Below are 16,326 nucleotides of genomic sequence, written 5' to 3' on the forward strand. Positions count from 1 at the left end.
CTCTGGCTTTTTGTGACTTTCTATAACTTTTTTCGGAGGGCTCAGAAGTGAGTATAATGAGATCAGTTGGCATTCTTTATTTCTTTTGACTCAGCAGACTAATACCGTTGTATATTTAGTACTTGCAAATCCAGGATTTTCTTTCCAGCTAAACAGTAGACCAGAAATGATAATTCACAGTTTCTGGGATGCTGCACCAATATGTTGAGGTATGGTAGGAAGAGGAACCTGATAAATCTTGTGCCTTTTGATAAAGGACACTATTAAGGTGAAGGTCATTGGAATGCCTGCAGTGGCAGTGCAGTTTTTCTGCAACTGTCTCAGTGTTGTGAAAAATCAGGGGAGTTAAAATCATGCTGCTCAGAAAAGGAATGTGATTTTTTTTTCCCCTTGCTTAGCATAAATATAGGCATATATTTTCAATTCACATGATTATTGTGGAATTTATTTTGTACATTTATGAAAAAGTAATCTTCCTTTTGAATGTCTGAAACCGATGCATGGTTCATGTGTCATTAAATCAGAAACTGCAGGAAAACAAAGAACCATCTGGAGACTTGGTGGGGGGGAGGTTGAGGTTTCTGGTTAAATGTACTATCAACACAGGAAAAACTATAAAGAGTGTTTCAGCTGCAAAAGGAGGCAAAGTGTGCTGGGCATTTTGTTTGATCGTTTTGGTTTGTTTTGTTTTTTTTAAAAACAATCTTCTTTTCATAATTAGGTGAAGCACCAGAATGAAAGACATGGACAATATCAAAACTGTAAAGAAAGAATGGTAGGTGCCAGTTCCCCCCTCCCCCTTTTTCCCTCTTCCTTTCCTATTGCTGTTTGTGTGTCCTGACATGACTTTTCAAACTTTATGTTAAATTTTAAAATTTCAGTGTTTTTTTTCTGTATCCACCTGCTCCACATATACTGAAGTTTTAAAAAAAAAAAATATTGTTTTGCTAAAAGGTTTTTCACATACCTGGAATGTCTCCTAGATGCAAGAAGCTGTGTAATTATTTTTATTTAAAATAGAAAGGCAGCCTTACAAATTGCTAGCTCACTGTGCACCTCTACATTTGACACGGAGGTGTTTGGTTTTCCAGTTATGTTTCCGAGGTAAGGCATAGTGAGTACATAGGTTAACGCTTCAAGTTTCTTTCATTCTATTAGAAAACTAAAATGGGGACAGCATAGTTTTGAAATTTCTTCTTTAATGTTGTTGAGTGTTTCTTTTGTTTAAAGATGTTAATCTGTAGGGATTCTTAGTATGTTGCGTAGATGCACTGCAAACAATTCCTTTTTATGCAAATGTATCTAATTACCATTCAAGTAAGCATTGCTGCTCTTGAATTCAATGCAGACTTTTATGTAAAACTGGATATTTTTCAAGAGCTGGGATTTTTTTTTTCCTGAATTGCTTAAAATAGGCTTTTCTGAATCTCCAACAGGAATAACTCCTGCAATGTTTACCAAAAGCTGCATAATCCTCTTACTATGCAAAGAACCTAAACTGAAAGATAATTATTCAGGTTGCGTATTTCTGCATTTTGATTGGAAAAATCTAACAGAAACAGCTGCCACATATACAATGTTCTATAAAAAGATGTGGTTGATGCATCTTTTTTAATACTCTGGCAGTCTCCACAGTACTGAAGTCTTCTATTGTATTTCTTCAGTGTGCTCAAGTCGTGTTGAGTCACTTGCTCTTGAGTTTCTCTAACGTACTTTCAAAGACAGTAACGGTGGTTCTGTGATGGTGCTGGGAATGGGGAGGTTCAAGTGGGGGTGGGAGAGTAAATCCTAGGGCAATTTTCTTGTATGTGGTTTTTAAAAGTTAGGGCAAAGGAAGTCACCCAAGCTGATATGGCTTGGAAATGCCATGGAAATGCTTTAAGGAAGGCCTTTCATTGGTATGCAGTTAAATGTTTGATGGTCTGAATTAGAAGTATGAATCATCTAACTTGCATTCCTTGCTCTGATACAAAGTTTAGAAGCTTCTGCATAGATGAATTCACCTTTTCTATTGCGAATAGTAGCAGTTAGAGACTTGGAAGAAGTTTCTAGAAAAGGCACAACGCAAAGTTGACCTGATGTTTTGTGACAACCGAGTAAGCTGGGTGCAGGGGAGCATGCCTTTTACACCTCTTGGTACTGAACTTCTGGGGTAACTGCTTGTCTTCTAATGTGTTCTCTGAGGCATCATTTTTACTTATGTCTTTGTTCTGCAGGATGTGTAAATCGGGAACCGATGATCAAATTTTGAATGGTACAGAACAAAACTGTGACTACTTTGTGGATAACCTTTTTGAAGAAGCTCAGAAGGTTGGTGCTATATGTATGGCTCCAGCTACGATCAAGAACCAGGTAGGCAGTGAAGAAAAAAAACTCATGTTTAACGTAATAACACTCCAGGAGTACTCTGGAAAACAAATGCAAGAAGTTCAGCAGTCTTATCCAGTACACCTGTAAATAAATGCACACAGAATTCAGACAGCAGTGGGAACAGTCTCCCATCTCTTAGTCAACCAGGCCTATGCTTCTGTACTTCTGGCTCTTACTATTTTCATTTGCTCTCATTTGTGTAGTTGTGGTAGTAGCAGAATGTTTAGTATGGGTTTGTATCTCAGTGATTCTGTCCTTTTCATATCTTTCTGTTAATCCCCAAAGACTGGTAAGGGGCTGGAGAAAAGGCCACGTAGAACAAAGATGCCGAGGAGAAATTTGGAGTGGGCATTGCTGGAAATTACGTTCGTAGATCCCCAGCTGAGCCTGGGAGAAAAGGAGTGTCAGGAGCAACACCTTAAATTGCAGTTCTAAAATAGTGTTCCATGGCAGTACTCGTGTCAATATCTAAATGGGAAGTTGGTGTGGAATAATTAGTCCATGTTAAACTTGCATACTGGTTCATGGTGGAGGAGCCTTCCTGTGATGAGAACTCCTTCCAAATGCATTGGTGCCATGAGACACAAGACTTTTTAAAGGAATCTAATTTTGCTGAGTGCTATATACCTTTTTGACAGCTTACCCAATCAGAAGAGAAGGAATTTTATTCAGCAGTTTGCACATGCTGTGTATTTCTGTAGCAATCATCTTATAACAAGTCAAACTGCAAAAAAGAAAAAAAAAAGATAAAATTGTCTTTGTACATGCTTCATATACCTCACATGTGGCCAAGTATCTGTCAAGACATTATTTCAGGGATCAGACCTGGATGATCAAATGCTGCCTTAAATGGCATGATGCATAAATATGGAAATGCAATCCCAAATATATCCGTGTTAAAGTTGGAGACATTTCAGTGAACAGTGTGAAGGCTACAAGTTGAAGTAGTGGATGTTCTCTGGTAAAGTTAATGAATTACTGAGAATTTGTTTTTTCATTCCCCTAACACCAAGGTTTTGAATATACCCAGGAATTCCAGGGTAACATAAATGTATGACTGTCTGAAAGTAAATTTTCTGATACTTGCCGCATTTGCTAAGTGAAAGGCTTCTACATGTATTATCTCAATGCCTTACTTTCAGAAAATCCTCCTGAATGATCAGAGCAAGGCTTTACCCTAATAAATCCCCAGCTGGACTATTCTGGTAGCTGGTGTTCCAACACCAGGCATGTGTGCTCTCAAATTAGCTCTTGAAGAGTTGCAGCTGGCTGGGATCTTCCAGCTTTTTTTTTTTTTCTCTGCTGAATTGAAGGAGTGTTCTTGACCTAGGAAAGCAAAATGATTGGGGGAAGGTTTATTCCTAACCCTGACTGACACAAGATACTTAGAAATGTCACTTACCCCTTGCAGTTGCTCTGCCTGTTGGCACAGGGCTGAAACAGATTATAGTGAGCCGCCTTCTCAGTATTTTTAGTCCATGCAGTGGATGATTTACAATCATAGGGTACTGTGGCTGTACCAAGCTGGTTTTACATCAGTGTTATAATGAGAACTGTTGTTATTTTATAGGTTGATGTAATCATTAAACTTTGGAAAAATGGGTTTACAGTAAATGACGGTGAACTTAGGAGCTACACTGATGTTGCAAACCAGCAGTTCTTGGACTCCATTAAAAAAGGGTAAGTAAGTTTTGTGTTCTTAATCAGCCTGAGTTAATGTGCTTTGGATAGCACTTAGCTTATGCTCTAAAATTTTTTACATAGCTGCTTGCTTTGCTGCACTGCAGTATCCCTGTAGGAGCGTAGGCCACTGCCTGTCTCAGTTCCTGCAGTGCTAATGGCTGTTTGAACATCAACGGGTCTAATACAGCATTCAATTGCAGTAGTCGTATGGTCGCTGATGAAATAGGTAAAAGTGAGTGTTGATGGGGGCACAGCAGGTGCAGAATGAAATGAATAAATCAGAGTGCCCAGTAAGAGCTACTGATCAAATGGTACTTTGACTAATGAACTCAATGCACAAGTGGTTGAGCATTTCTGGTTTTATGGTCTTTGTTTTCTTTTTATTGATGAAGAGCCTTAAATGGGCACAGTTGCTCCACGTAACATCAAGAAACTCCAATCAGTCTTAATTTCAGACATTTTTCCTAGTACAAACTTGCTATTTCAGTCATTTGTGCGTATATAGCAATCTTACTTTTATCCCCCTGTTAAAAATTAGCATGCTATGCTGATTTCTGCTAGTGTTTGCAATGTTGCTTTAAAAGAGCAGGTTGACCATACAAGCCAATGTAATTTTGAGCCTTTAATTTGTAGTCTGTTTCCTCACCCCATACAAATGGAGAGGAGAATATAATTTATGGAGAACATAATTTAATAACTCCTTTTCAAGTATGTGAAATTACTAAGCCATTATATTTTTTGTCTGTTCCATACTTTGCTAGTCCATCAAAAATACTAATTTTACACTATATTTCTCCTCTAAGGCTGTTACCTGTATTAGTCGTAATAGCAATTAACTGCATTGTTTAAAGCCCTTTGCTTTCTTTGTGTGCATGCATCAAAAGTTTGCCAGTTTTCTTCTGCCGTATGCTTGTGAAGATGCTAATTACAAGATGGTTCCTGCATAATCATTGATGGTAGGGAAGCACTTAGCACAGCCCCTGTGCCAGCTGAGCCCCACCACCCGAAAATGTAGTATCTGCATCAGAGCTCAAAGACAAAGGCATTGTTGTGCTCTGCTTAATGCAAATAAAGCATTACTGAGGTGATGTTACTGTACTAAAGAGTGTAGCTGTTAGTGATGATCTGATTTTTAAAAGCTGAGATTTGTGTTTATTTGTAATTAAACACATTGTGTCTAAACTCAGTTCTTTCTCTTTAAAAGCCAATTGTCTTTTTTTTTTCTTCTTGTTTTACTATGGGGATAAAATAATTGAACCTTTTGCAGCAATGTATGGCAATACTGAACTTCCTACACATCATGTGCTTTTGAGTGGTAACTGCTGAGTAAATTTGAACATCATTCAACAACTTGCATGATGATAGGTTTTTTATTGTTCACTTTCTAGTTAATTTGCAGTTCAGGAACTTGAAGTTGTTTGTATGTCATGCGCTTAACATAACTCTTAGTAAATACTTGCGAAGTGGTGGTTTGTTCTTTTTTTAAATCCTTGAAAGGATAAACATAGAACAGGTATTAATCATTAATCTATTTTGTATACTGAAAACAGTATAGTATTTCTTTTTCTGACTTTTTTTTTTCCTTAAGGGAACTGCCTTTTGAGCTACGAAAAGCTTTTGATAAGGAGGAGGTAGATGTGAAAGTGGAAGATAAAAAAGATAAGGTGTATTTGTCATCAAAAAAGCCAATGTTTCATCCCTTTTCTGGACACGGTTACAGATTAGGAAGGTGAGTAGTCTGATGTGATCTGTGATTGAATAGCTGAAGGGAACTGTACCTATGGTAAAGGATGTCATAATTCAGATTGGAAGTGACCTCTATCTCTAATCCAAGCACCTGCTCAAAGCGGGGTCAGCTGTGGGGACAAATGAGGTTGCTCAGGCTTTTATCCAGTTGGGCCTTGAAATCCTGCAAGTGGAAGCTGCGTAGCCTGCTTCAGTGCTGGACTGCCCTCATGGGAAAGAAATTTTTTCTTATATCTGGTCTGAATGTCTCTTGTTTCCATTTATGTCCACCATGAAGAGCCTGGCTCCACCCTCCTGATGACCTCCTGTAGACCCTGGCAGGCTGCTGTTAGGCATGTCCCCCCCCATCCCCCCCGACACCATCTCTTCCACAAGCTGAACAAGCCCCTCTCCTCCAGCCTCTCCTCACAGGGCAAATGCTCCAGCCTGCGGCCATCTTGGTGGCCCTCTGTGGAACTTGCTCCAGTTTATCGACACCTTTCTCTTATTCTGGCTACCAAATCTGAATGCAGTATTTAGGTGTGTCTAATGAGTGCAGCATGGGGGATAATGGGCTCCCACAATCTGCTGGCTGTGTTCCTGTTAATACAGCCAGGATCCTGTTGGCTTTCTTTGTTCAAGGTCTCAATATTATCAGCACTGATTCCAGCTGAAAGGCTGTCACTCTTCTATTCTGTTATTTAAGAGAAAAGAATCTCTTTTAAAGCTGTATGTGCAATACTTTGTGTGAGAGGAGGGGAGTATGACAATCCCATAAAGGGTAGTGAAGAAGTAAGAGGTTATTTTGCATTCCCTTAAAATTCCTCACTATTTAACCACGCATTTATTGCAGTAAGACATTTTAGCATGTTACAGTGATCCTCTTTCATTTACTCCATGACTCTCTTGTGGCTGGAGTGTCAGCCACTAATGCCAATGCTAAAACTGGACTTGATTTAGAACCAAACAGTACTGTATTTCGGAAGGCTGTTGTAGAGGGGCAGGCCAGGAGTTGATGTATTTGATCTCTGTCACTTTTGCTTACTCCAGCCAAATTATCTGCTTCACATATCCCTGGTGTGTAAGACTTATGTGCCTATAAAAGCAGACTTCAGCCTAGGGAACAGAACACATTCAGTGACCAGGAGCCTACAGGAAGCTTCACAGGTGGGACATCTTAGGGACCTGCCAACTGGGGTTAGTAGACTGTGGTGAAACCTTAGGTGAACAGCTTGTTTTGATTAGGTGGAAAGGGCTTGCTGCTAAGGCCCAGTGCTTGTGCTGAGGGAAAGCGTGACCTGGGTAGGAACGGATGAGGCAGGGAAAGAAGATAATGTGCAGAGTAAGAGGCTGATAATGGTAAAGGATGAGTGGTTCCAGGCTGCCTCAGAGAAGCAAGTATCTGTTTTATCAGTTTCATCTGTTTCTGTAGCACAGTCCATTCAGTTGCTACATGCTTGAGTAGATACAGTCAATAGGGAAAATCTTCCCTTGAGAGATGGATGAGATGCTGCAAGACTTGCTTTTGGTAGCACTGAAATCCTGAGCAAACGAGGGTCAAGAACTTAACGTTATTTTATCTACAAGTAGACCTGTATATAGCAAAAGCAAAAAGATCTTCAGCGTGCTGGGTTTCTGCTGCTGACCAGTGCTAAATGGTAGGTTGTTCAGTTGCTTGTCGTGCTCTGTCATGCCTACAGCAAGTAATGATCTTGCTTCCCAATAGGCGAGTTAGGTTCTGGAAGCATGCTATTCTGTGAGTTTCGTTTGACTGGTCTTGTACACTGAGACATCCTATGACTTGCTCAGCATTTTTTTCTTTACAGACTGATAAAATGCTTTTTTTTTTCCTACTCTTGCTAGTCTCTTCAGTGCTATACTATCAGAGCCTTTTCTTTAAAGACAAGTAAATATTTTTGCTGATATTGGAAACAGGAGCCATAAGTGCTCTTATTCCATAAACTAGTGGTCACTTCCTGATGTTAGGAAGTCCATTGCGTGCATATGCTACTCTTTTAGCAGAAAAGCTTTGTGGGGAAATAGAAGTGCTGTCTGAGACCTGTAACAAGTTTTAAGCTATAGAACTGCCTTTCCACAGTCGCATTTGTGTGCTTAATCAGAAATGAGAGAGGCAAATGACTGAACAGTTTACTTCATCTTATGACCTAGCTAAACTTCTTAGCAAATAAACATTTTTTTAATAGTCTATAGAATTTTCTGCCAGTGTTCCCAGATGGATGGATTGTGTGGTGGATGAACCGTTACGAATCGGTCTGTTGACTGGCTCATTAAAACTTGTGTTGGAGGAAAAACGGAGGAACTAGAAATATGTTTGTTGATATAACTCAGATGAGCTTCATCCTCTCCCTTTTTGTTGTGCAGGATAAACAAATGTGTCTTACCAGACTTCTCCAATATACCTTATGAACCTATACAACTAATGGGTATATTCTGTTTTATCTACCACCGTTCAGCTGCATTTAATAGTTTGGGACTATAACAAGATTTTCAACTGCATTTTTCTATTAAGCTTATCAGTGCATTTTAAAGGCTGCCTCAGAAGCATGTTAATTAAACTATTGACTGAAATCCCTTGCAGCAAAGTGGGCTTGCTCTATAACCTCATTAGGGTAAAACACTGTGTGCCAAGCTTCTTAACCATTAGCCAGGGTAAGGCATGATGCCTAACTCTTGGGCTTTTTCTTTTCAGAAAATTAACAGGAGGCTCTTATTGTCTCTTCGATCTTTAGTTTACATCTTCTTTTGATAATCTTGTAAAAAGAATAAGCCTTTAAAGGGGGTGATAATGCTTTGATCTCAGGCTAATAAGAGACTTAGGTTCTTGGTTTGTGGCTTTAGTCAAAGCTCCCACCACTAGATGGCTTTATCTGTCAGCTCTACAAGAGCAAAGTTACTTAGTATAGAAATGCTTTAAACCTTGGTGAATGTAGATCTGCTAACTTTCTCTTGCAGTTTAGCTTAACGTGTTGGCTTCGGTTTCACACATACTTGCTATTGAAAGAATCATCTCCAGTGCCTACCACAAATTCTGAGATGTGACCGTGAAGGAAGTCAGTTTGAGAATGACATCAAAATCTGTATCCATTTGAGACAGTTGTCTGAACTACAGCTGTGACTGATGGGCTAAAATGTAGTTCAGCCCAGGCTAAACCAGATGCCTGGCAGCTGCATGGTTGACTACCTCTCCAGCTTCCACTGTACTGGAGGCAGCTAGCTCACACGAATGCTTATACTTCGGTGTCTGAACCTGGAACTGAACACCATGGATCAAGTAGACAGCAAAAGCTGATCATTGCTGGACTGAAGTATGACTTGAACTTTTTTTTGCTCTGCTCCCGAGACTGTTTAACATTATCTTGTTAGTGCTCAAGCTGTTTTTTCCAAATCTGGAGGGCAGTTAGGGTTTGTTTTGTATTGAGGTCAAGCATGAAGAGAAGCTGGGTGTGAGAAGTAAATCAGTAGAGGCTGGTGGGTGATAGTAAGTCACCTGTACTTGGAGTACCAGAATGTTTTACAGATGTGCCTCTTGGAATCTGTTGGTGCCGAGTTCTTGTGCCCCAGCTGATTTCTGTGTAATGAAAACCAGTCAATTCTGTGCCTTTCATCTGCCTCCAGTTGCAGTGAACATATCTTATCACTCACTTGGGAATCAGATTCCTTGATTCTCATTCTTTTTGCAGATTTTCAATGGAAGAAATAAAAAGTGCCTCTACTGGCTGATAGCCTAGAATTTAGGGCAGTTAACTACGCAGTGGGTGATAAGCGTTTTTGAAAGCCTCAGACTGAGAAGGACTTGAGCCCAAGATTCTAACTTTATTAGCCTGAATATGTTAAGTCATTAGCCAACTTTGTTATAATAATAAATTGGCTGTGACTTTTCTGCTTTATGATTACGCTAAGACAGGTGCAAGAACATAAGGATGCAAGGATGGCATTTGTCCGCGAAGCACATTAGTATTGTTAAGACTGTTATTCTATGGCTGTTGGTTACTGACTTCTCTCTCAAGGAACAGTAACTCATCAATTTTCTGCACAAAGAGAAAGCTTTTCCACAAACCACCATGAAGTGTTCGTGTAGTCATTGACCACAGCTGAGCTCAGAGAAGAAATGGTAACTCCTTAAATCACTGCTATTGTCTTGCTAGCAAACATCTGGTTATACTCACATGAGCTGAGGACTTGCCCATTGGATCAGGCCTTATGATGACTTAAACAGTACATGCTGAACAAGCTTAGTCCTGAAAGAAGCACTAAGCTCTAGACATTTATTTGGCATAAAAATTTTTGCCAGTAATTTTTTTTTTTTTAAAGATCACGCACTTGGACTGAGGTCCCTGTATTCTGTCAAGTCATTTTGTGGATCTTTGCCCTTATGGTAGGGTCAGCTGTTGAAAGTGCCTTAGAAAAAAACAAAATCCAAGTGGTGTGTGCATCAGCCTGGATTTTCACATTAAGTCAATTTCTCTGGTAGATGAGTAATGCTTCTAAGCTGAAATAGATGATGCTGAGGTCTAAATCAAGGCTAACATTCAGTTAAATTGAATTACTGTAATCACATTACAGTGAAAATTAACATTGAGTATGCAAATCAATACTCAAACCCCTTGAAGTTTCACCTGTGTGATTAGAGTACAAAAAACGCACAAAGAATGTTCAGACTGTTTCATCTCTTGTGTATTCATATTTAATCCTTTGATATTTAAGTTCTCTTCCATCTTGTAAAAATGTTTAACATGAGCAAACTGAAATTCTTTAGCGTGTTGAAGTCTTCAAGAGAAAGTATTGGCATACAGTTAAAAAAAAAGAAAGCTGACGTTTATGTCAGTATTCCTATATTTGTTAAAAAAAAAGTCATCGATGCACCCTGATATGGGGCAGAAAGCTCCAGAAGCAGAGGTCTGGAGGGAGGTTCAGGCTTACATGTGTACACAGAAGGCATAACATTGTATGGCTTTTCTTTTCAGTGCTACTCCAAGGATAATCTCTAAAGTAAGAGATGATCATCAAGGACCTGACAACAAAAGACACCTGCCTTTAGTGCCCTTAAATGGTCTGGAGCCTGTCACTAACATCCAGATCTGGTTAGCTGATGGGGAAAGGATAATTCAGAAATTCAATGTTTCTCATAGGTAAGATTTATTTTAGCACTGTTGTATGTATTTGCATCTGAACTGTTTGTCCTATGCCTGTACACGTAAGTCTAATTTTTGTGAATAATCTACCTCTTCAGTTCACTTAATATTGGACTGCTGTTCAGCTGTATCTAGAAAATCTCCTTTCAAATCTTGAGAAATCTTTTGGCTGACGAGAGAGGAGCATAAGAGGAATGTGAACTGATGTTAAGAGTCAGTGCATAAATCAAAATCTGAGGAAACTGTAGGAGTTCTTTGTAGGTTAGTGGAAGTTAAGGTGTATGTATTGCTCATTACTAGAGGAAATGGCTTTTAAGATGACAGATCTCTCACAAAATGACTACATCTGGAGCAAATTGCTTAGTAAAAAGCCTGCTAGTCATTGGGCATAGACAGCACCGCAGCTGGGAGCTGGAGGATGTGACTTAGAGTTGAGCCAGAGAAACCTCTAGGGAGGGCCAGAGTCAGTGCAGTAGGCAGGGGAGGTTCATCACCTGCATGTCAACATGGACAGAATAGAATGCATCCAATGTGTTTAATTCTTAATGAGTAAAATTTCCAGTTCCCAAAGAGGTTTATAAATGGGGATAACATCAGAAGGTGTCAGCCAGCATATGTATGTAGGAGCTTTGAGGAAGTAGGATTAACTGTTTAACATTAAATTGTAAAACTACTGTCTTTAGAGACCTTTCTCAAATTTGTAATTTGAGAAACTACTCCAGTACTATACAGTCACATCATGTAGGAAGGATATGTTGCCTGTGCTTCTCTGTGAAGCAATTTAAAGTGATCACAGATTTAATACAAGCCAGGATTCTGTCAATATAACCGTGTATGTCTTTGTGGCTGGTCAGAAGAAAAGCTCAGCTGTTGAAGGTTAATGACTGTAACTTTTTCTTTAACTTGTACTAATTTATTACTGTTAGTGGCCTGAGGTGTGAACTGAAACACTGTTGCGATGTACTGCTGAAGGGTCAATTGCTATTTTAATTATAAATACTTCATTGGAGGGCTTAATATCTTAATTATTCCAGGTTTCACACATTTAAGTATATTTAGAAGCTTTTTGTCTTCATGGTAAATAGCAGTTTGGACAGCTGCTAAGTGCTTGTGGATGAAAAAAAAAGTCTGAGATAAGGAGAACAACAGCCTTACTGATGCGATGCTATTTTTGAAGTAGCTTGCAATAAATATTCCATCATAACATATCCTCTTGCCACAAGACCCGTATGTTTGTGCTGTATACAGTATTTGTGTATGACCTAATAAGAAATAGGGGGAAGTCCTTTTAGAGTACATATCCTTAAGCATTATTATTATATGTACAGCACTCCTTTCAGTGCAGAAGCAGAAAACAGTCAACTATTAGTTAATTAAACTATAGGTAAATAACCTGTAGCATATATATTGCAGTGCCTGGGTAAATTGATGTGTATGTGCCACAGTAAACTACTACTTTAGATAGGACTTGGTTACTGATGAAAGATTGAAGTGCAGGTAGCATTGTAATACTGCAGTATGGGGAATCGAGGAGACATGAGAGTGAAGCAATTAGCAGAGCAGTGCTGTAGGAATAGCACATATAGCTTTGTCTCAAATAGAGTTGTGTCCCTTCTTGAGCAGTTGCTAAGTTGCCCGATGCTCCAGCATCACAGTATGGAGCCTGGAAAAGAACTTGTTCGTCCTAAAGCAGATAGCTGGTGGCTAATTGCCTGAGTTGCGCTTGGGACCCAATGAACTTTGATATAATGCACGTAGACACCAACCAAAAATTTATTCCTGCTTGAGGTTTTTCAGGCTCTAGGCTTGTAAGACCAAGCACTCGCTTAACTGAGGCCTGCATGCACAGGAATTAGATGCTGGCTGTATCTGTCCTAGTAGGTATGGCTAAGGCATGAAAACTTGGTCATCTGTGCTGCTAAACTGTTAGGATGGCTTTCCCCCCAGCCAACTAGCACTTTCTCAAACAATATCTAGGCTTGGTTCAGATGTTAGCTCAGTAACATCTTAGCTCAGCTTAGTTCCCAGGCAGCAGTAAACCCCATGGGCTACCCTGTGCATGGGGGAGAGGAAGGATGAGTTTAGTAATTTGCCAGTAGCGAGAGTCTACCAGTTGGCCTCAGGATCAGAGAATGGGCATTGACACTATGTTTATTTACTGCTATAGATTTATCCTGTTATCTTCAATTTCTAATTAAATTGGTCAATCCTGATTCTTTCACAGCAAAACCTCTGTCTTGCTCACTTGTTGCAAGGTTCTTCACACTTCAACAGGCAGCCTGAATCTGTAATGAATTCACTGCTGCACCTGCTTTGGTAGAAGGAGACTATATTTAGACCTAGTTAACTCATAAGCTATCCAGACAATTTTTGCAAACCCTTTTTCTTTGTTATTATTACGGTTCTGCTACATGTACCATACACTGAAGGCATCTTTATTCTAGCTCTTGACTACAGAAACCTCAGGTAAGAGCTCCACCAGCTGGTTAAGAACTGGTAGGCTTGTGTAACTACCATCTGAGCCATAGTGAAGCATTGGAGTGCTCATGATAAGATAGTCATCCTTTTTCCCCTGGGACTGCACTCAAAGCATGCAGACCTTGGTCTTTGCCTCCCAAGCGGATCAGGCACTTCAGAGTACCACTCCATCTATATTCCGCCATTCCTATGCCATCAGCTATTACATGAAGCAGGTGTCTCGTTCTCTTCTTGTGGTGGCTATGTGTGTTGTGCGTATGGTCTGTGTTGGGATTGGAGTGCTCTAATGCTGAGTTTTCTGTTTTTTCTTCTCAGAATAAGCCATGTCAGAGACTTCATAACAAAGTATCAAGGATCAGAGGGAAGTGTTCCCTTCATACTGACTACTTCGCTGCCGTTTCGAGAGCTGCGAGACGAGACACTCACACTAGAGGAAGCAAAGTTGCAAAACGCTGTTGTTGTTCAGAGACTTCGGAAAACAACTGAACCTTTCAGACTCTTAGTGATAAAAGCACCTGACAATGACTATAAAACTGATGCTACATCTAATGGACAGCTCAAGAATGAGCAAAAAAATGCTATCAAAAGTACAAGATCAAATTAGCTTTTAACTGGCCAAAATCTACATACAGGTGCAACTAGACAAAACCAAAAATGTAACCAGCAATACCTGGATGCACTCTCATCCTCACATACTTGTGCTCTTAGAGAGCAAAATGTGTGCTGTGCTATCATCTGCTATAATAGAAGTATTTTCAACTAAATTTGGTGGTCAGAGCCTGGCTATATAACGTAGCAGAGGTAACTGTACAACAGGTCATCCTTAGAATTTCCTTAGGTAGAAAGCTTCTTAGTTCTTTAATGAGTGTATTTAGGCGGAACAGTTCTCTGAGACTTAATTACTACTGATAGCACCTTTTAAGGAAAATAGTATTTATTTTTGCACTTTGGACTAAAGTGAAACTGAACTGATTGGTTTCACTTACATTTTGGTGCAAGCTGCTGCAGTTTGCATTCTTCTCAGTAATTTTTAGGCAACAGATGCTGCAGGGAAGCTCACATTTGAACTTTTAACTAACTTGAAAATCTTCAATATCTTCAGGATTTAACTTTTATCACAAGATCTGCAGTGTAATGTTCTATCGAGTCTTCACACGGTGGTAGGTGCATGTGTGAGAAGATAGAAATGAGGTAGTCTGGTGCATACTGCATATGAAGTGCCTCAAGATAAGCTCTGAAGGAATTGTTATTACCAATGGTTGAAGGGGTTTCTGCCTCTCTTGTGCTGCTACGGGTGTCTTACAGTTAGGGTGATGTTAAACTACCTAGGTCATTAGGATAGCGATCCACTTTTAGCCTTGTCACACACAAACTTCAGCTTTTCTGGAAATTACCGTACAGGAATAGTGGCTTAGATGGGCACAGTTGTTTTTGTACTATATATCTGCCTCTCTTGAACTGGCCAGCTGATGGCATGTGGCCAAGTTTCAAAGATGTTGAAAATCCGTATTTGAAAACTGAGGTTTCTTTCCCCCTCTGCCCCATTTCCATCTAAACCTTTTATTTTGCTATTCAACTATTCCATGTTTTGCTAAGGGAGACATCAACATAAAGACTAAATATTTTGTACTGTGTTTGCTAAGTAGCATGTGGGTTTGTGAACGGAACTAGAGTCTCTAGGTAAGACTTATCCTGGGGCCTTCAATGAGTGCTGACTAGTTTGTGCTACCTACACAAATAGATGATTGTTGGGGTTGTACTTCTCTTGCATGGTTAAATGAAAGATGGGTTTGGGATTTCCTGGTTTTGTTCTAAATAGAAAATGACTTAATTGGAATGACTTGAATTCTATCTAAAAGTCGTGTTACTTCAAACTAGGGATGTGCTTACTTCATTCCCAGGGATGTAAAACTGTTTTGCTTCAGCATCTCTCCTGGTATGTTTGAGGGCAGTGAAATGAAAGTCAACTGCACAAATATCTGTTCAGTGTATTCAGAAGGCAAATCTCTGAATTTGCAGTTAACTGCTTTCAGTGCTATAAATTTGACATGCTACTGTGTAATTCAGGTTTCCATAGCAAATAATACAACTAAATTTGCTTTTCTCTTGCACTGACTCCTCTACTATATGAAAAGCCTACCAGATCTCTAGTTGTAGGAAGAAACGTGCAGACAAATCCATTAGTAAAATTGAAGAGACAAGTCACCTACAGACACAGATCCAACCCTCAGTTTGCAGAGCTTCCTGAACAGTGAATTTCATTAATCAGTGCTTTTGAGTTTGTCTTAATGTAAAACAGTATTAGAAAACCACACATGCTTGATTGTAAGCTCAATTGTTCTTACCTAAAAGGTGCATGAAATGTCAAAGTCGCAGTATACTATTCCTGCATTTGCAATATTCAAAGAATCCTGCATTCAAAGAAATAATTAGTGTAAGACTGATTGAAATTGAAGGGTGTGTGTGTCAAATTTTAAGGTAGGTAAATCCATTTTGCTTGTTGTCAAAAGATCATGTTTTTGGAAGCAACAGTATTTAGTATTTCAACATTGATTCCTGTCTGCTACCAGTATTTTGAGAGACTGGATAGCTTGATTCTGTCTGACTATATGTTGTGCTTTACTGAAATCAACTGTTTCTGGCTACAGCTTTGGTATACTGGAGTGTGTATTTGCAGTTTGAAAGTGTCATGATCTTAATTACAAAATGTGAGCAAATCTTTAAAAAGTCAAGAGTGATGCTGACTGCACTAAGCCCGTGTTAGACTAGAAAGTGCCTTTAAAAAAAGGCAACGAACTGTGATTGGATAACTTATTTCCTAATTTGGAGAAAATCTTTGGAATGAATACAGGGCTATCCTCAATCTAATTGGTTTCGGTCAATTTGTAAAGGCTGATTAGCTACCTGTAGTGTCTGG

General features: G+C 39.4%; 1 protein-coding gene across 2 annotated transcripts; it reads left to right on the forward strand.

Annotated features, from left to right (window-relative positions):
• Positions 1-721: 721 nt before the first annotated feature.
• On the forward strand, positions 722-16,056 carry UBXN2A (UBX domain protein 2A). 2 transcript variants are annotated; one of them, XM_009319651.1, is made up of 6 exons: positions 722-775; positions 2,217-2,352; positions 3,941-4,050; positions 5,642-5,782; positions 10,764-10,928; positions 13,725-16,056. In XM_009319651.1, the coding sequence occupies exons 1-6, from the start codon at positions 735-737 to the stop codon at positions 14,011-14,013; spliced, it is 882 nt and encodes a 293-aa protein (XP_009317926.1). In that variant the 5' UTR covers positions 722-734; the 3' UTR covers positions 14,014-16,056. The 2 variants fall into 2 exon arrangements, with proteins under 2 accessions (XP_009317926.1, XP_009317928.1); XM_009319653.1 differs by lacking the exon at positions 5,642-5,782.
• The last annotated feature ends 270 nt before the right edge of the window (positions 16,057-16,326 follow it).

Source organism: Pygoscelis adeliae, unplaced genomic scaffold (genome assembly GCF_000699105.1).
Source record: "Pygoscelis adeliae isolate BGI_AS28 unplaced genomic scaffold, ASM69910v1 Scaffold121, whole genome shotgun sequence".
Taxonomy (NCBI): Eukaryota; Metazoa; Chordata; class Aves; order Sphenisciformes; family Spheniscidae; genus Pygoscelis; species Pygoscelis adeliae.

Bases quoted from the DNA above. Each gene is read 5' to 3' on its own strand.
- UBXN2A (XM_009319651.1), top strand. From the start codon at position 735: ATGAAAGACATGGACAATATCAAAACTGTAAAGAAAGAATG. The intron at 776-2,216 runs GTAGGTGCCAGT...TTTGTTCTGCAG, and splicing joins AAAACTGTAAAGAAAGAATG to GATGTGTAAATCGGGAACCG. The intron at 5,783-10,763 runs GTGAGTAGTCTG...TTTTCTTTTCAG, and splicing joins CACGGTTACAGATTAGGAAG to TGCTACTCCAAGGATAATCT.